This window comes from Nymphaea colorata, chromosome 7, assembly GCF_008831285.2.
Source record: "Nymphaea colorata isolate Beijing-Zhang1983 chromosome 7, ASM883128v2, whole genome shotgun sequence".
Taxonomy (NCBI): domain Eukaryota; kingdom Viridiplantae; phylum Streptophyta; class Magnoliopsida; order Nymphaeales; family Nymphaeaceae; genus Nymphaea; species Nymphaea colorata.
Window position 1 is genome coordinate 10,827,660 of NC_045144.1, and position 20,317 is coordinate 10,847,976.

The 20,317-nt window shown below is 37.4% G+C and overlaps 2 protein-coding genes across 3 annotated transcripts in view; one reads left to right on the top strand and one right to left on the bottom strand.

Moving 5' to 3' along the window:
- Positions 1-13,323, top strand: part of LOC116257764 (protein STRUBBELIG-RECEPTOR FAMILY 7-like) — a 43,037-nt gene extending 29,714 nt beyond the window's left edge. Inside the window, exons 13-16 of the mRNA XM_031634740.1 lie at positions 9,515-9,650; positions 11,210-11,346; positions 12,094-12,250; positions 12,981-13,323. Of these exons, the coding sequence (XP_031490600.1) occupies positions 9,515-9,650; positions 11,210-11,346; positions 12,094-12,250; positions 12,981-13,109 (559 nt within the window). The 3' untranslated portion in view covers positions 13,110-13,323. The remainder of the gene's footprint in view (positions 1-9,514; positions 9,651-11,209; positions 11,347-12,093; positions 12,251-12,980) is intronic.
- Positions 13,324-15,089: 1,766 nt separating this feature from the next.
- On the bottom strand, positions 15,090-19,369 carry LOC116256997 (F-box protein At5g39250). 2 transcript variants are annotated; one of them, XM_031633568.2, is made up of 3 exons: positions 19,191-19,367; positions 18,681-18,877; positions 15,090-16,373 (listed from the first exon to the last, which is right to left on the bottom strand). In XM_031633568.2, exon 3 carries the CDS (start codon positions 16,321-16,323, stop codon positions 15,568-15,570), a length of 756 nt encoding a protein of 251 aa, XP_031489428.1. In that variant the 5' UTR covers positions 16,324-16,373; positions 18,681-18,877; positions 19,191-19,367; the 3' UTR covers positions 15,090-15,567. The 2 variants fall into 2 exon arrangements, with proteins under 2 accessions (XP_031489428.1, XP_031489427.1); XM_031633567.2 differs by lacking the exon at positions 18,681-18,877 and having other exon boundaries at positions 19,191-19,369.
- Positions 19,370-20,317: the final 948 nt, after the last annotated feature.

A 20,317-nucleotide genomic window follows, 5' to 3' on the forward strand; every position in this document is an offset into this window, starting at 1 on the left:
GTGAGTATTCACATTCTCACACAACCCATTTATATAGTGATCCTTCTACACAACTTACAAGAATCTAGAACGAAACAATCACAATAATCTAGAGCCTAGAGTGAAGCAACACATTAATCTAGAGCCTAGAGTGAAACAACACAATAACCTAGAGTCTAGAATAAAACAATTACAAAAATTACAATCATAACCCTGCCTAGATAAATGCGCTCAGACATGGTTAGACGTGTTGGAACTGGATCAGATCAACATCTTATCATCCTCCCTCAAGTTGTATATGGTTTTGCACCATGTACAACTTGCCTTTTAGAAACCAGAATCGTTGCTTCGTTAGCCCTTTTGTAAATAAGTCTGCAACTTGTTCATCTGTACGAACATAAATAGGCCGAATCTCCTTGTCTTCCACCTTTTGTCTAATAAAGTGTTGATCAATCTCAATGTGCTTTGTTCGACCATATTGTATGAGATTAAAAGCAATGTTAATTAATAGCGCTTTGATTATCGCACATTAACATTGACATTTTAATCTTTTTTCAATGTCTTCTAGCAAATGTCTAACCCATGTAACTTCAGCAGTGCCTGCAGCCATGCATCTGTATTCAGCTTCAGTGCTGGATCTTGCCACCGCCTTTTGCTTTCAACAACTCCAAGACACAAGATTATGTCCAATGAAAATACAAAAACCAGAAATGGACTTTCTTTGATCGGGATCTCCAGCCCAATCTGCATCTGTGAATGTCATAAGTTGATGTCCAGCAGTTATATTTTCACTCTTACCATAAACTAAGCCATCTCCTGTTGTTCTTTTTAGATATCTTAATATTCTTTTGACAACATCCATGTGAGTATCTCTAGGTGCATGCATAAATTGAGATACTTGATTCACAACATATATAATATCTGGTCTAGTGAATGTAAGATATTGAAGTGCCCCAACAACACTTCGATATTGTGTAGGATCTTCATATAACTCTCCATCCTGAGCACTTAGCCTTTGATTTAGAATACTAGGAGTTCCAACAGGCTTACAATCAGACATACCTGTTTTTTTCAGCAGATCCAATGTGTATTTTGTTGTGTCAATGTGAGGCGATCATTGTGCCTATCAATCTCCACTCCAAAAAAGAATTGTAAATCACCAAGCTCTTTCATTTTGAAGTTTTGCATCATCAAAACTTTAACTTCTTCTATGTGTTTTTTTGAATTGCCTGTGATAACAATATCATCAACATATATAAGAAGTAAAGTAAATATTTTTTCTTTCGATACATGAAAAGAGAGTGATCTAGAGGACATCTCCGAAAATCACTTCCTTGAATCTTGCAGGAGAAACTGTCAAACCACGAGCGTGAGGCCTGTTTGAGTCTATAAATAGATTTTCTTAGTTTACAAACCCATGCATGAGAATCTCCTTTCGTATATCTTGGAGGTTGTTCCATATATACTTCCTCCCTCAAATCACCATGAAGAAAAGCATTCTTCACGTCCATTTGATGTAGTCTCCATCCATATTCAACTGCCAATGATATAATCACACGGATTGTTCCCATTTTGATCACAGGGCTGAATGTTTCTTCATAATCTTCTCCATATTGTTGTGTGAAGCCTCGTGCCACCAATCTTGCATTGTATCTTTCTATACTGCCATCAGGTTTATATTTAATTTTATAAATCCATTTCGAACCTACTACATTCTTTTCTTTGGGTCTAGGAACAACTTTCCATGTCTCACATTCATGTAATGCATTTATTTCTTCATTCATTGCCTTGATCCAATGCGACGACTTGGATGCTTCCTTAAAAGAAGTAGGTTCATCTCGTTTTATAACTTGAGACGTAAAGAGTTGAAAATCTAAGGAGAAATGATCATAACTTACCCATCTATGAATGGGGTGTCGCACTCGCACAGATCTTCTAACAGGCTGATCATAGACTTCAACGTGGGAAGAGGTTAGATTGTCATCTCTCCTTCTTTTCTGACGAGTATAAACCTGTCCTGAAAATCGACATGAAGCATTGTTTTCTCCTTCTTTCATAGCTGGAACAAGTTCTTTGTTTCCTTCTGTTTGTATGATATGTGAAGATCCTGTCTCATCATGTAGATGTGATTCTAGACTGCCTCTTGCAAATAACTCAGCACTTACCCAAGGATCATATGATTCCACGGGTTGAGAATTCTTAGTAGAAATGTTAAAGTTGTGTTCATCAAACACAACATTTCTCGATACTTTGATGCGTCTGGTTGTAGGGTCATAACATCTGAAACCTTTGTATTCATCTGCATAGCCAACGAACCTGCACTGCATTGCTTTGCTCTGAAATTTATTTCTCAATGACGAGTTAATGTGAACATAGCACACACATCCAAAAACCCTTAAATCGTTGTTGTTTGGATTTTGACCAAAAAGAGTGAAGTAAGGAGATTTTGAATCCAAAACTGTCATAGGCAGACGATTTATTATATGCACAGCAGTGTTAAAAGCCTCCGTCCATAAAGTAATAGGAGTATTACTATCATGCATCATACTGATACCACTTTCCACGATGTGACGATGTTTTCGTTCAGCTACACCATTTTGTTGTGAGGTGTATGGGCATGAAATCTGTCGAGTATATCATGGCATGAAATTTAGACGAGAACTGTGTTTGGATCATGGCATGAAATTCTCGAAAGATACTAAACACTTCTTATTTTTGTTTCATGAAGTGAATCCAAGTATATCGAGAATAAGAATCTATGAACAAAACATAATAGCGAGAGCCAGACAAAGAATCAATGAGAGCTGGCCCCCATACATCAGAATAGACAATCTAAAAAGGTTTAGAAGCTCTTTTATTGATATTATGAAAAGGAAGTATGTGACTCTTACATAGTTCACAATTAGAACATTTTTTGTCATAAGAATCAAAAGATAGACTGGATTTTGGAATGAGATTATCTGATGCAAGTTTTTCCAAAAAACCACGACTACAATGTCCCATACGACCATGCCATAAGTTTGACTTACTGATGTCTGATTGGAGACAGCTAGAACTTGGAATTTGTGAAGGTTTGGAAGGAAAGCAGGTCGCTTGAGCTGGACTTGAAGAGGACTGGAAGAAATAAGGATTTTCCTTGAAGACATACATATTTCCTTGGCGTTCCCCTTCAGCGAATGTTTTCTTCGTTAGAAGATCCTTGACATACACAGAAGAAGAAGTAAATTCAATAGATGAGTTTGTATCATCTACAAGTTTAGAAATAGAAATAATATTCTTTTTGATATTTGGAGCAAGGGCAACATTTGACAAAGATAGTGGAAATGGTGATGTTGGAAGAGAAATTTGTGCATTTCCAATATGTGTGATAGGATGAAAACCTCCGTCACCTGTAACTATATTACTTTTACCAGAATAAGGAAGAAGGTCATGTAACTTACCAGCATTTCCAGTTACATGAGTAGCAACACCTGAATCCAAATACCATTCGCCTTGATCATTTTGTTTCACTGTCATCTTGGAGAGGGCAGTCATAAGTATTTGTTGTGCATCAGCTTCAGGTTTATTGCTTCTGTTTTGTGGATTGAACCAGCAATTTGCTTTGATGTGACCCTTCTTGTTACATTGGAAACACGTCGGCACCTTTTTTGTGGTATTAGTTTGAAATCTTCTTGTAACACTTGGAGTTGGCAGAATACCTTTGCCAGTTTGTTCATCATGCCCACGATTCATGCCTCCTTGATGAGCCCCATTCCCTTTTCTATGACCTGCAGCAGCTTCCATAACTAAAACATTGTGAGCATTACCTTGGTTTGTTCCTCTCATCAGTTGTTTCATGTTCATTTCATGTTGAAGCAGTTTGCCCTGAAGTTCATTGAAGGTGGGCAAGATAGGCAAAACTTCAAGAGCAGTAGTGAAGGCATAAAAATCTGGTCCAAGGCCACTAAGAGTCTGATGGACTTTTTCTTTGTCGGAAACAACATATCCAACAACTCCCAACTGATCAGCTATCCCTTTAAGACGTCCCAAATATTCCATAATCGACATTGATCTTTTGCTAAGATTTTGAAATTCTTTCTTCAAATATAGAATACGTGCCTCTGAAATTTGAGAATAGGTTTCAGCAAGACTGATCCATAACTGTTCTGTTGTACAGTCATCAGAAAGAGAAATGAACACTTCTTGAGAGAGCGTTGATGTGATATACGCAACAAGGCTTTGATCTAGTTTCATCCATGTTATAAATTGAGGGTTACGAATTTCCTGAGTGGCAATTGTCTCTCCTCTCTCATTCTTAACCTCTTGTTGAATGAACTGTGGTGGGATTAGAATGGAGCCATCAAGATGTCCATACAGATCCTGACTCCTTGTGAAATGAGTGATCTGCCTTTTCCAGGTAAGATAGTTGGAGTGGTTCAGTTTTTCAGAAATAAGGTGTGGCAAGAAGTTGGAGGACATATTGGATTGTGAGAGAATATCCATTATATATCTACCAACGTAGATATATATGAACAGAAATATAAGAGAGTTGTCAAGATAGATGAAGGATTAGGAGCAGAATGTTAGAAGGAGTATAAGAGAAAACCAACCAGGAATTTCAAGTCTGTTCAAACATTCTCCTTGGTAGAAACAGCCAGACCGTGCTCTGATACCATGTTAGATTTAGGGTGTCGAAGTATAACCCACGTCCAGATTGAGCAAAGGAAAGATAAGAGAGAGAGTAGGGAAAGAGAAATGAGGAAGGGAGGTGAGTATTCACATTCTCACACAACCCATTTATATAGTGATCCTTCTACACAACTTACAAGAATCTAGAATGAAACAATCACAATAATCTAGAGCCTAGAGTGAAGCAACACATTAATCTAGAGCCTAGAGTGAAGCAACACAATAACCTAGAGTATAGAATAAAACAATTACAATCATAACCCTACCTAGATAAATGCGCTCAGACATGGTTAGACGTGTTGGATCTGGATCAGATCAACATCTTATCACTCAGCATCACTGTAAGCAACAATTTATAGAGATTCACCTTTCTTGAAAAAGAGGCCTATGCTCGGGGATGATTTTAGATATTTCAAAACCATCAACGCAGCATCCCAAATGACTTTTCTAGGCTTTTTCATAAACTGACTTAGTTTCCCAAGTCCCAACAACAAAGCTAATGTCTGGTCTAGTCACAACGATATAAAGAAGTTTGCCAATGAGAGACCTGTAAGATCATGAATCCACTAGCTCTGATTGATTATCATAGAAATGAAAACGTGGATTCATAGGAAGATTAGTCGGCTTGGCTCCTACAACGCTGTATCCTACAGTAGGTCAAATACATATTTTCTCTGAGACAAAACTATAACTTCTTTGCTATGAGCAACCTCAATCCCAATAAAATATTACAAGTGACCAGGATTTTTCATGACAAAGTACTTTTGAAAGGAAAGTCTTTGTAACCAAAATTTCTTGATCACAATCACCTGCTAGGATAATGTCATCAACATATACTACCATAACAACTATACCTTTGGAGGTCTTCTTGATGAATAGAGAATGGTCCAAAGAAGATCTTTCAAATCGACACTGTGAAACAACCTCAGGTAATTTGTGAAACCACGCCTTGGGACTTTGTTTGAGTCTATAATGTTAAGATAGGATTCAGGTCAAGACATACCCGACCCATCTTCACCACGCGCCACACATAATGGGTGGTGGCCTACTTGTATTTTTTTATTATTGTTTTGTGTATTTATTTGTAACAATGCCTGGATATTCCTGAACCAATCATCCATATCATAGTTGGGTCATTGGTAGGGGCACCAACCGAGAAAGCCGACTCTATTGCAGCAATGCTGGTTGATGCAGAGGAGGACCTCTGAGCTAGAACCAGATGATATTCCTCCTTACTTAAGTTGAGAGAATGCGATGGAGGTATAGAACAGGTAGGGGACTCAACCATAGAAGCTGTAGCCTATGAGGAAGTTGCATTAGATGAAGAAGACCTTTTTCCTGCAATGGTTCTCCCTCCACCATGCCCTGGTGGACCAGCAGAACGGAGATGAGGATGCTTGTCCCAACATCGGTCCTCTAAATCACCTATTTTGCCACAATAAGGGCACTGAAATCTGCTGCGTCCTACACCATTGCCTGCACCATGTCCCCTAGTTCCAACAAAAGAACTATGGCCGCGTGCTCCTGACATCACAAGTGTAGAGACTGGTGTGTCATGGGTAGGCTGAGAAAGAGTGACTGCAAGACGACTCAACCTATTATATGTGTATGCTAAGTTAGAAGATCACTGCTTGTGAGGATTTCAGACTTTGCCACAGAGTACTCTGAAGATAACTCAGATAGAAACTTTGCTACCATATCAGTTTCAAGATGTGATGCATATCAGTGCTTGCAAGGTAGGTGAAGAGCTTTTAACCGTTCATATGCAGCAGTCGATGTAGCAAAATATTGTGACCAGTCTTGATCACCATGCCGTATATTACAAAGCTCATCTTCTAGTTGTAAAATCTTAATAACATTAGTAGCATGAGAATATGTCTTCTTCAAGAAAGACCACATATCTTTAGCTCTAGTGTAGTATGCAATTGTTGGAGCTATACGGGACTCTACACTGTTTACAATCCACGACAGTACAATGTCACGTCAAGTGCAAAGTTAAAACAACCTCCACGATCATCACACCTTAAACATCATCCAATAATAACAGATTTGCTCCACACGATCTGCTGTTCCACATACCAAACAACAGCCGCGAGATCCATTTAAGGATCTGATCACGCCTTCCACATAAGCGTGATCAGTCCCTCTCCACGCAGCACACCCAAACTCTATTTCCTTAACGCCTCCTTGTTGGTGGATAAGAAGGAATATAGATGGGCGACGAGAAGAAGAAAGAGGAAGGAAGTCGCCGGAGAACTTACTTGGCTGTCAACGCTGGAGAAGGCTCTGATACCATGTTGCGATCAGCGAGAGAGAGAGAGAGAGAGAGAGAGAGAGAGAGAGAGAGAGAGAGAAAGAACTTTCTAAAATGTTATTCACGTCCTAATCTCAGATTAAAAAAAGATTAGGGGGGCGGTAACCAAATTACAGATTCAATCCACTAATAATAAGATAACAATAAAATAGACACATTTCAACTTTCTAATATTTCAAAAAGACTCTAACTGACTCCTAGAAGTATTTAACAAGTGCCATAAGTTTCTATTTATTTTATGAAGTTATCTGTTTTATTTTTTAATGTGTTGTTAACATGCCATGACTTATGAATGATGAATCATGAATGCTCATTATGTGTGTGATGAGTTTTTATATAGAACACATTTTTCATGATTTTTATGAATTTTCGTTATTATTTTTTATTTTTTATGAATTAAACAATAATTTTACGATATGTTTATGATACATTATGATCCATCATGATATGGCATACAGGTTGGCCCAACTGATATTATAATGTCTTTTACAACATTGAAGTAGACTACAGTGTCTAGCAACAACAATTAATGTGAATTGAAGTTCATGTACGGAAAAATAAATGGGGAAAGTAGATTCATTTTCCTTCAGTATAAATCTTCAATGCATTAACTGTCCTCAAAATATTGCTTGACCTGTTATAACTTTGTCTTCACAACCTTGATATGCTTAATTCATATCTATTTAACACCCTTCAGGACATGTTTTCTGAACTACTTACCAGCACAACACTTTCTAAGTCAACACAAGTTACCTGAAAATCCAACCAGATATTGCAGCATACTTCGGATGTTTTCAATATCTTGCCTTTACGAATCCAGACATCTATTCTGCTAAATAAATATCACGGTTTATGCATGAATGAGGAACTGGAGATAGGGAAGCAATGAAAAGAATTCTCAGATACCTGAAAGGGGCAGTTGGGAATGGTCTTCTCGACAGGAAATATTGGATGGAGGGTCACATGATGTCATCACTTATATCGATGACACTTATATCGATGCAAAACGAGCAGGAGATGTAGATTATAAATCATTTTTAGGATGTTGTCTATTTCTCACTGAACTTATATCTTGGAGTGGTAGAAAGCAGAAGGACATCACAAGGGTGAGTATAAAAGCTGAATACAGGTCTATGGCTGCAGCCAATGCTCAGATACATGGATTAGACATACTTTGGGAGAGTTAGGTGAGGTGGCTTCTGGAACATTTCTGTTGCTCGACAATCAAGGTGACATAAACATTTCCTTTAATTATATTTATCATAATCTCACCAAAAACATGGAGATAGATCAACACTTCATTAGGCAAAAGGTTGTAGATAAAGTAATAAATCCCCAGTATGTAGGAAATGTGATCAAGTTGTTACTTTGTCTACAAAAAGGCTTGGCAAGACAGTTCTTGTTATTTAAAGAATAAATTAGTATGGTTAAAAGTGAAGTACAACTGGAGAGACGATATTATGACATGATAGGTTTGGATTTGGATCTCAATTTAAATCTGTTTGATATCTACATGTGTATGTTATTTGGGTAAGGTTGTAAACCAGGGGTAATTGTACTTATTGTCGTAGGGTGTAGGTACTAGGTTTGCCCTAATATAAAATAAACGGAGTGCTGTTTTGTGCCCCATGTCAGGGATTGTGAGCAACACAACCTATCTCTCATCCTTTCCTCATATTTCTGAAATGTTTTGTGTTGAAACTAATAATAAGTTCGTAACTATAAGTCTATAATCCTTCGCTCATCCTTCTGAAATGTTCTGTTTTTAAACTAATAATAAGTTCTGATGCCCATGTGGCAGCCACATCATGTAGAAGTTGTTTTATACTAAAAACTGTATATAGCTCATATCTACAATGTTTCATGAATATTAAAACTCATCAACAATGAAAAATATAGTTTCTTTTTAGTAGATATATACATACCTTATGTAGCATTATACAGTCATTACCAAGATTTGCCAGTCATTGTCTTTTTTTTCTGTTACTAAACTTTTTCCGTGCTTGTTGAGCACTTTTGAACATCTTCATGGTTGTACAAAGATATTAACAATTTTTCACAAGCCTGTTAAGTTTGTTTGTTTGTTTTTTTTTTTTTAATTTTGTGCTAACTAGCATGTTAGTCTATTTCATGATGAATTTATGGCACTAAATTAAGCAGTATCATTGGCACTAGCACAGTGTAGGTTTTTTTTTTAGTTTGTTCTGACTAGTATGTTGATCTATTTCATGATGAATTTATGGCACTAAATTAAGCAGTATCATTGGCATTAGCACAGTGTAGACTCACCATGATCTCCTTTCATTAATTACTCCCTATATATATATATGTTAGATGAACAGCCATTACGAAGATCTGATAATCATTGTTTTACTTCTCTCTGATCAAACATATTCCATATTTATTTAGCCCGTTTGGGTGAGAATCCCATCCTTCATGGTTGTACAAAAATATTAACAATTTTGCTTGAGCTTGTTTGAAAAATTCTTTTCATTTGTGCTAACTGGTGTGTTACTTCCTTTGGTAATGAAGGCTAACATGGTTTTACTACAGGTATCTGCATGAAGTTTGCTCGCCTTCTGTTGTACATAAGAATTTCAAGTCTGCCAACATCCTGCTAGATGCAGAATTAAATCCTCATCTGTCAGATTGTGGATTGGCTAATCTTGTTCCTAGCACAGATCGGCAGGTTCTAATCTGACCCTACACACAGACAAAATGAATGCTATTACTATATTTGAGATTCTGAATATAATATAAAAAAAGATAGATACAACAAATATTCTTAGAAGGAAGAAATTATTTGATTGTTATATAAACTTATAAAGGTGGCAGGGAGGGAGCAAGAATGCCAGTCATTTTGCTTGTTGTACTTGGATATTCAATGGATGCCCATTATTTAAAATCTTTAAAGAGTATGGACATATGATATACCAATAGTGTGAAGTTTTACACATCACGCCACGAAAAAACTAGTCCATCTTTTAATTTAATTTATGCGAGACTCTAATTCCTATGAAAATTGGCAGTCATGAAAGGGAATCGTGACCATTTTGCTTCCCATGACAATTTTCTAGAATGAAATCCATTATATCTTTGTGGACAATTTCAAAGTCAATCATTGGTTTCTTATCTTTACCAAGTCATGAACAGCTACCATTTATTGCCCTCATGAAATAAGGTCTAATGTAGTGAAATGATGATGTCAATGAGAAATTTCCAGTAGGATGTCGCAGAGATGGCTTATGGATAGGAATCTATTACTAGGTTTAGTTGTGCCATAGGATATGTATATCCAGTTTCCAATCTTTCTTGTGCCCATAAGGCCTATCTAGTAGATAGTATGGTGAATGAAGTAATAAGAAGGTGGTTTGTTAAACAAAGATGCTGTTACAAGAAAATATTGAGCCATGCATTATAAGTTTTACATGTAGTTTGAAATTCTGCACAAACTAAAGGCTTCAGATTGTCCACACATAAAAGGAGCTCGACAAATGTATGTTTAAATGTGGAACCTAGTTCATATTGAAAATTTGAGAGGTGAAAGGTCAATGAAGACTTAGACCACACTCGCAGGAGGTAAAGAACCTGTGGACGATGAATCCATTTTTTATTATATAAACCAAAGTTGGGATATGTTCAGTATAAAAGATATACATATTTATCTGCAATTTTTTGGAAGTTTAATAATATTATTTGCCCATATTATCATCATTTCTGCTCCAATAATATCATGACATTGCGAATATGCCAGAGACGTTGGACCACCTTCTCAAATTTTATGGATAGTGGTTTTTCCTGGCCATTAAAGTCCCTTGATAACATTATCGTCCTCGGCACAGATATTGTATATTTGTTGAAATATTGCACAATAATATTGGAACACAGAGAGAGAAAATAGAAGCGGAAAATATTGTAATATTTTAAAAATGTCAGCAAAAAAGAAATTGTGACAGTATTATCGAGATGTATGACGATGGCTTTTCCCTATCACAACAAGAAAATAATATTTAATGTATTTTAAAGTTTAAACCTTTGTTTTCCATTGTTTTGTTTGTTTTAGCATTTCCAAATTATTTTAAATCTTTTATCGATGTATTTGAAAGGAAAATCGTAGAAAATCCTTGCCAATGAAAACCCAATAATTGGCATTTGTGACGATAGATATTTCCTTCTTTTATTCCTCGTGGTGCCTATATTTCATACAAGCACATCTCAAAGAATGGATCGTGTGTTTTCTTTTATCAGGCCTCACATCAAAATTCTGGTTCTGGCTACAATGCTCCTGAGGTTGCAATGTCTGGTCAATACACCCTTAAGAGTGACGTGTACAGCTTTGGGGTCGTCATGTTGGAGCTTATGACTGGTCGCATGCCATTTGACAGGTTGGAATTGATAGCACAAATGCATCAATTGAATATGATTTTTTTTTTGTTCCTCATCCCAGCAAGGATATTAGTTGTCAATTGCTTCTGTAGAATTGCCAGAGAAAAAGTCAGTGTTGTGGTTCTCCTTTTTAAAGTTATGTTCTGAGATGGTTAAGGTTTGGGATGCAAAAATCTATGCAGCCTATGATCTGGATGCGGGTCACTTGATGGACTAGTTCTCCCATTTTTTCGTATTATGTATGCATGTGCGTGTCTTTGTCCTTTCTGGTTGTGTAAACCGTGCATGGTTTATTCTTGATCTTTGGCATTACATGTGAAAGTTCTCTGATTTACTTTTGCTTGCACCAGTCACGTACTCTGTCTGGAAGATGGGGCATTAGCTTTGTTCTTCTGTGGAAAAGCCAAGTAGTAGCGACTTCATTTTTTATGGAAAACCACTCCTTTGGTGTAGAACCCTGTGCTATTGCTTTGGCTTATGCATGGGAAGTTGGGAACTGTTACTCTTGCTAAGAAGTCAGTAGATGCTCTTGCTAATCAATCCTAATTTTCTTGGTGTACCTAATGATATGGCCATTGGCGTGGATGGCTTCCTTTTTTTCAAATGGTGTTTAGAAGCTTGGTTTACCCTTATAAAACCTAAAACTGGGTCAGTTCAGTATGATAATGGAAAGCTAATAGTTTCCTAAATGGTGGCGGCTCTTAACTCATTTTGACTGATTCCACCTTGGAACAATTCATGTGCAGCTCAAGGCCAAGGCAGGAACAATCCTTAGTTAGGTGGGCAACACCACAGCTCCATGATATTGATGCTCTGACAAAAATGGTCGATCCAGCCCTCAAGGAACTTTATCCTGTCAAATCACTCTCTCGGTTTGCTGATGTCATCGCCTTGTGTGTACAGGTATTTTTTTTACTTTTGTCTTCCTGATACATTGGAAATGGAAACTTAATATGCTTTATTCTCTCAAAACATTGGTCAGTGATTCTTGAACACTGATGGCTGGCATTTGTATGGTTTTATCTGCAACTGTTAAAAATTCTGTTTCAGCTGGTGGAGTAGAAAAATGGGGCATGAGATAGTTGGGGCTTTGGATTCTTAAATTTCAGAAAGTGTCAAATTGATGTTACTTCAGCTCCAAACTAACTTTTATATTTTCCTGTCTTAGGATGAAATATAATAGAGAATAAGAATGATGCGGCTTCAGAGGTGACCCGATAACTAACAAGTTCATTAGCACAGACCCTCTACTTGAACAACCCTGATGTCCATACCCAGTGCGCTGCATGCTCATCCTGTTGGAATAGGTTGTCAAACTGTAGAGAGGATAAGAATGATGTCACTTGAGAGGTGCTCCGATAATTAACTAGTTCATTAGCACAGACCCTCAACTTGAAACTTGATGTCCATACCAGTGCGTGGCAGGCTCATCCTGTTGGAATAGGTTGTCATACTATAGAGAGATCATATTCCAATGCTGTCAAACTATTCGGCTGGACAATTATCTATTCTGGTCCTGAAATTTTGTTCATGATAATGTTAGTTTGAATATTTTGTATAGCTTGCTATGCTCTTCTCAACTGCCATCTGTTCTTGCATAACTAACCATGACAATCTGCTCGCTGTTTCACAGCTGGAGCCTGAGTTCCGCCCACCGATGTCTGAAGTAGTGCAATCTCTTGTAACACTGGTGCAGCGAGCAAATATGAGCAAGAGAACAATCGGCAGCGACTCTTTTACTTCACGTCCAGTTGATGCCTAAATTTGATGTATAAAAGCTTATGGATGTACAAAATAGCCCCAATTCTTCTCAAGTGCTGCTCGGTTCTGCTAAGTTGTCCTGGTGAAGGAACTGTAGAATATAGGCTGTGTATAATTGTGGTACGCTGGAACCTCCTCCAACAAATTTGTTGTATTATTTGGATAGCGTTATTTGGCTTTGTTCTTATAAATGACAGACTACAATCGAACTGTTTTGACGTGGTATCAGAGTTAGCACACGAGAGAGAGAGAGAGAGAGAGAGGTGTTTTTTGATGGCTACAAATGCTTGGTATTTGAACGTTTAGCATTTTTATGATTTTCTCATGGGCAAGTCTTTCATAAATTCTCAGAAGCTGAAGCTGTGCTAGGTGGCATTGGAGGCGTGTTTATGAGTAAAGGAAAGGACGGACGAGACATGCCTTTTGACCAAATTGTGGTGGACAAGAACAAGTTTAGAATGTTATGAATACCTTTCCAAGAGTAATACCAAGGTTGCCGTATTGCTTTTCTATTCCGTCGGATTTTGCAGAAAACAAGTGAATTCTTTTACAACCACTGAACAAGGAAAGAGGAATCTAAAGCAAAACATTAGGCCTGTTGTAGACGGACTTTTCTTGTGTTGGCCAAGTGGTACGAAGCAGTCACTTGATCAGGTTAAGCATTACCCATAAAACATGTGGAAGCAGTTGAAGGTAGGTAGGAGAATTTGCCTTCTGGTGTAAAGATCAAAATATTGGTGCAAACTTATATTTAAGAAAGTTGAAATCTTCCCCACTAACGACCATCACCAAACAAATATGGATAAAAAAAATATATATTTTGCACAGCAAGATCTTGACAAGAAGCGTAATATGAACGGGAGAAACCATGCACTAAGGCAGACAATAAAGTTAGTAATTCACACACAATAGCTTCAAAGAATCTTACAAAGAAGAGAGTTATTTATGCCCTTAAATAGAAGAAAGAGAGCTGTTGGAATCTCCAATAGCTAGAAGCTTAGTAGTTGTAGGGTCTAACAACTCTGTTGGCTGAGATTTTCTTAACGGCAAATCATTAACGAATAAGATGCAAAAAAAAAAAGAAAAAAGAAAAGGGAAATGAAGATGGCCTTCTACTAATTCTTGACAGCCCCTCAAGCTTAATTAAATTATCAAAAGTTTACTAAGATGAAATGAAAGCTAAGGAGCTTTCAAGTTTCAACATAGATTCATTTTTTTCTGTAAATTCTCATGCTGGTTGGAGTGTTGATTTTGAGGCTTTCATTGGCATTGAATATGTGTTGTCTTCCATGTTTTCTATTTTATGTTGAAATATATTTGTTTTGCATAAACTTTTGTAACTATCTTTGAGTCATTAGGTATTAATAATGAATTATTTATGGCGAATTATGGATCCCATTCATATCAAACACATTTATTTTTTTGTAGTTGATGTTTCCTACAAGACGTTTAATCATTTGAAGTTGATATTACAGCCAGGTTCCCTTGTTTACTATACTTATCTATTGAAAATTTCAAATTAAGAACCTATGTTATTGTCTTCAAAATTATTGATTAGTAAGCCCATAGTTAGCTTGTTACATGTACTTGAGTATGCATGTTTTTGTTCATTTCTCTCACTCCATCTATTTATATTAATTTATTTAATATCAATGGTTTTTGAATGTAGGTTGTGTTTTGTTGGCAGTCACTCATGTTTTCTTTTGATATAGGATATGGTGTGCGTGCAAATGAAATTAATGATAATAATTCTATTGAAATTGAGGTTGCCCCTCACCCGAAAACAAGGACTTCAAATGTGTGGGTGGATTTTGAGCTGGTTAAGTACAAGAAAAAAGTACGAGCTAAATGTTCACATTGTGGTGAACAATTAAATGGGGACAACTCAGGGACCAGTCACTTCATTCGGCATAGGAAAACATGTTAAAAGAAACACACAATTGACAGCAGACAACAAACTTCGTCACTTTGACCTAATGAATCTGTTGCAACTTATCTTCCATTATAAAAAATCGATATGGATCGTACAAAGAAGTTGATAGTTAAAGCAGTAATAGTATATGAGCGTTCATTTAGGCTGGTGGAGGAAATATCTAATCAAGGCTTTTGTCCCCTACCCAAACAGACATTTGTGATGGTAGCAACTTGTGACCAGCCGTTATAGCTTTCGCACAAGCTTCAATCGCTATAGAGGTCCAATAAGCCACCACAAAACTTGGCCGGTACTATCTGAGAAGAGGAAAGTACCATGACCCAATTGTATGGGTCCAGAAAATGCGAGTACCATGGCATAAACTAGGTGCAGGCTCCCTCTGCACGACGACTACAGTTACAATCATAATTCGTCTTTCAGCTGCACAGCCTACATTCCTCACTGGTGCCCTCTGTGGGTACTTGAGTTCAGCTGTTCCTGGCTGAGTCGACTAGAAATTTAAATTTGATGAGCTATGACACACACATCACTTCCAATCCAGCATATCCAGAAGCCACAAAACCTCATCCTCAGAGTTTGCAGCATCAAAGAAATCCATTTCGATCCCAAAAACAACATTACCACCATCCCCGTCTTCCATTAACAGCAGAGACAGCCAGGCCCTGATGCCTGATATAAATGGATGCAAAGGTGAGAATTCCAAATAGTCATAAGCAAATGCCCTGCCCATCCCATCCACATAATCAAAACTTGACTTATTGATTATGCGAGCAAGCTTCTTCGTGTCTTGTCGAGAAACAAGAACAGAAGCACTAATACTCTCGCTTTGGACCATTGGGAACCATGGGTCAATCGCCATCATCATCTTGTACCCAGGGCCTTCTAAGCGAAGCCTGAGAACGTCAGAAATGCCAGGAGGTGGATTCTTGATGCCTGCTTGCAAGATAGGGCCAGGAACAACCTCTGAAAATACAAGTTTCTCATCGGACCAGACATCAATATAGAATTCCAGGTTGGTAAAGGAGAGATTTGGAGGTAGGAGCGGCCGTGGAGGTTGTTTCTTACAGAATGTTAGATAGAGTTTATAGTAGCCAAAAGGTGGTGGTGAAGACTTCTTGCAGATGGATGGCCATCTTTCTGCACAAAGACCTTTCCAGAAGTACTCATCTCTGCCTATGTCTCGCCATTGGCGGCACACACACATGCATGCTGCCAAGTCTGAACCACTCAACAAAGGAAAGACAGCCTTCAAAATCACCTCATAGGGCCAATCCTTGCTCATTCTGTATTTGTTTCCAATAATGTTGAGTTCTGGTTGTTGCCCAGAGATGGCTGATCAACAACAAAAAGAAGCAGATAAAACTGGATTTAGTTCAAGAAAGAAATATTTCATCATTTATCACCAGCTTTAGAGAAGACCAAGTCAATCTAATCACATAGTGCCTTGTTTGTAATCATAAGTTGCAGTGTATAATCCTAAAAACTCAATCACTTGATACTGAAACCAGTGTTGTACGTATTGTATGATACGGGGCTGTATCGTACTATATGTACCGTCACTTTTTTAAATTTACAATATGATACACCACCTGTATCGCAAACAGGTGGTGTACCGTATGTGTATCACATGTATCATGCAATACACAATTGTATTGTACGATACAAGGCGATACACCCAGTATCGCATGATACATGTCTATTTTGAAAAATATGAGGTTAAAACCATCTTTTTTCAAACTAATTTTTAAAACTTGCCTCCCACTTCATTTCTAAACATATCTAATAGTTGAAGGAGGGGGAGATTGTGACAATTTTCAAAAGGAATAATCACTTTCACCATGAATCGTCAATTTGAGGGCAGATTTATGCATGCATAGATAAAGCGGGTTTATATATTCTACGAAAGATGAAAATGAGAATGAGATGATAAAGATTATGAATGAAGCTGTTTTCATTTGTTATTTGCATTAACATTGAATGATATTATGACCACTTATTAATGTTTGTGAAGTAAATTCATACCTATAATAAGCCTGCCATTCTCTATAACATGTTTTTTCATTAAAAAATACATAATTTTTATTTTATTGACATATCTGTTTTTTCTTTATATTTTTCTAAGTTTTTCTTTTTTTTAATTAAAATAAATTTATGATACACATACGATACATTACGATACTAGTGGCCGAACCGATACGACTTACAATACGCTTTTTACAACATTGACTAAAACAGGCTTTTCTTTGCAAATTCAAAGCTATCTACATTCTGACAGCTGCAGTAGTTCATTAGGTTTTCAGATAAGTACCTTTCAACCTCAGGCGTGAAAATCCTGACTAGTCCAACTAGCCAATTGAGTTGGTTATTGACTGACCTTTGTGTCAACCCAACAACTTGTTTGTCAGACCAATCAATTAGTCAGCCTAGTCATTGACCAGCCAACCAATCATTGACCTAGAAACATATTTATGTATTTGACAATATATATTTAATTGTTTATAGTCAATTAACTTGGACTAAGTCGGACCAACTAGTCCCAATTAGTTCTTCTACCAAACGTTTTAGCAAATTGAACTTAAATTTTTGGATTTGCATTTTGTGAAAAGCACCACCACTCACTTCTAGCTTATCCATATAAGATTCTGCAACTTCACTTGTTCCGCATGAAGGAAAGTTCAATATTTGAGACCAAAAGATCTAAATACTCTTGTATGGTCTTGCATGACTTTCAATCAGGAAGGAATAAGGTATTTCAAGACTAGTTGCAGATATTATGATGAGCAGTGTAAGGGGCTATAATCAAATGATGACACATGATATCATTCAACAAACTCAAAAGTCATATGCCAGTGGGAAGTTCATATCCAGTCCATAGTCACAGATAATGTTTTGGAGTTTGAGACGGCGAGGTTTTTCTTGGCTATAATATGGCGAGCTTGAAAAAAGGGGAAAAAAAGGGAGAAATATGGTAAATTTTTAAAAACTTAAAAAAAACCTTAAAAATCCTAAATATTAGGGAAGAATAAAATAAATGAAAGTGGCATGCTTTTTCTGATATCAATACTAATAGCTATCAACAAACCAATTGTGTATGGCATGCTTTCTCATATCATTTGTCATTTGTAATCTGCTGTAAATGTAATTTGCATAGTAGCATAAGGGTCTTAGTTTTTCTAATTGAAAATATTGCAATGTGATAGTATTCTATAAAAGAAATGACATATACATCATTGTGACCACTCAGATTTAATTTTAAATAGCTCTTATGGCCCGAGAAAGGCTATATAGGAATACTTTAACTTATGCTCTGCGTTTTCCTGTATATAATTATAAACAACATGCAAGAAAACTTCTCCACATTAAAGAAAGGCAAAGTCGGAGAAAGGGAATGAACGTGGCCTGCATTGTTGGCTAACGCACAAAAAAATAATTGAAGGCATGGAAATTCCAACGCACAAAGTTTCTAAGCTCTAACTTCTGACACACATATGCAAATCGACTGAAAAATCGACATATGCAAATAGACTGAAAGAAAGCAGAAACTAGAAAACTACAGATCCTGTACTTTTCAGTATTGCTTACTTCAAAAAATCCAACGCAAATCTGCAAATCTACTGAAAAAACTAACGCAAATCCTACCTGAGCAGGCGTAGAACGAGGTCCGACAGGCGGAGGTTTGCAGGGTGCCGGCAAATGCACCCAGCCGTCGGAGGTTTGCTGTGGCTGCCCCTCGACGGAAGCCGCCCAACAAAGAGACGCCGGTGTGGTCAGCCGGTGAGTTTGCAGGTCGGAACCTCGCCGGAAGTCGGAAATGTTATCTCCCACTCTTTTGTTCCCTGGATATCAATCCAGAACCCTATAAATCCCTCACCTTTCACTCCACCAAAATCCGAATTCTAAACAGGTTCTCGCCATCATAATCCAATTCAATATGCATATAATACAATTCATTCCCAAACTCCTAAACCGCTACTTATACGATAACGTTCAAGCAACGATTAGAACATGAAAAATGCCAGAACGAAGAAAAGAAATTATCAGATCAGACACGAAATAATTCTCTTATCACGAAAACAGAATCAAATCAAACTCTAGCCATAATTCAAAATTGGCGTTCTCCAGTTGAAAATACCAAACAAGAGAAGATACCTTCGAAACTCATAAATCAATGTCAAATAGAAGGTCAACAACGGATGGTAGTGAACGATCGATTTACAAAACCAACTCCAAACCAAAAGCCAACATCTACTCCACCACCGAGAGAGAGAGACCTGACGATTTGATAGAAAGCCCGAGAGACAGAGAAAAATGAACCGAGTCCGATGGTTTTCGAAACGGAGCTTTATAGACCAGTTGCAGTTACATAATTACCCTCGAATTGATCAGCGAAGGGCAGGAAAGAGTTACATTTGTTACGAAAAAAAAAAAAAATACTACGAGGGTGAAAAATGTTAGCCGTTTAGAATATCCTACGCGGCGAATCATGATTGCGGGCTGTTAAAGAGTGGATCTGGATCACGTGGTGCCTTGTAGTTTCAGATCCGCGTGTAATTTCTGGTGTCAAGTTTGGTTAATAGGCAGAAACACCCAGAACAAGTGAGGATAGATATTTCTTATTAATTTGTTAAGATGTTCGGTTTGGAAGGGTTTGGTTTTGTTTAGTTTGGTTGCAACAGGAACACCCAATTAAAAAAAAAAGAAGTTTTTTTAGAGAGAGATGAAGAACATGCCCCTTTAGGTTTTTGATCCTAAAACCTAGTTTTGGCAGCGGTGGGTCATTAAGGCCGGGTGCTTGTCGGGCTTGTCCAGCTCTCAGCCCAGCTTGACAATTAATAATCTGGCCAAGGTCGGGCAGTGCTTGGCCGGACTCGATTTGATCCAATAAAAAATATTATTATTAACTTTTAAAAATTATTATATACTATACACATAATATAAATATTTTAATGTGAACGGGACCGAGCCTAGGCTGAATCATACCTGGGTCAGCCTGTGCAGGAATCGAGCAGGGGCTGCATCATTGGCAGGTCCATGAATGGCCACTGTGATCGCAATCTCCAGTCTCTCGCTCACTATAACTAACGATTGCACATCCTTTTCTTGCAATCCCTAGATTCAGGTACTCTCTAGCTCTCTCTTTATTTTGTTGATTGTTATTCAATATTAGTGTATTTACTCAATAGTGTGCTGCTGTCATGGTCTGACTCCTTCAGCCCGTGCGGCACGGCAAGAACCTAATTGCCGTCAACCTTCAAACCACCGAAAGGAGTGCAAAA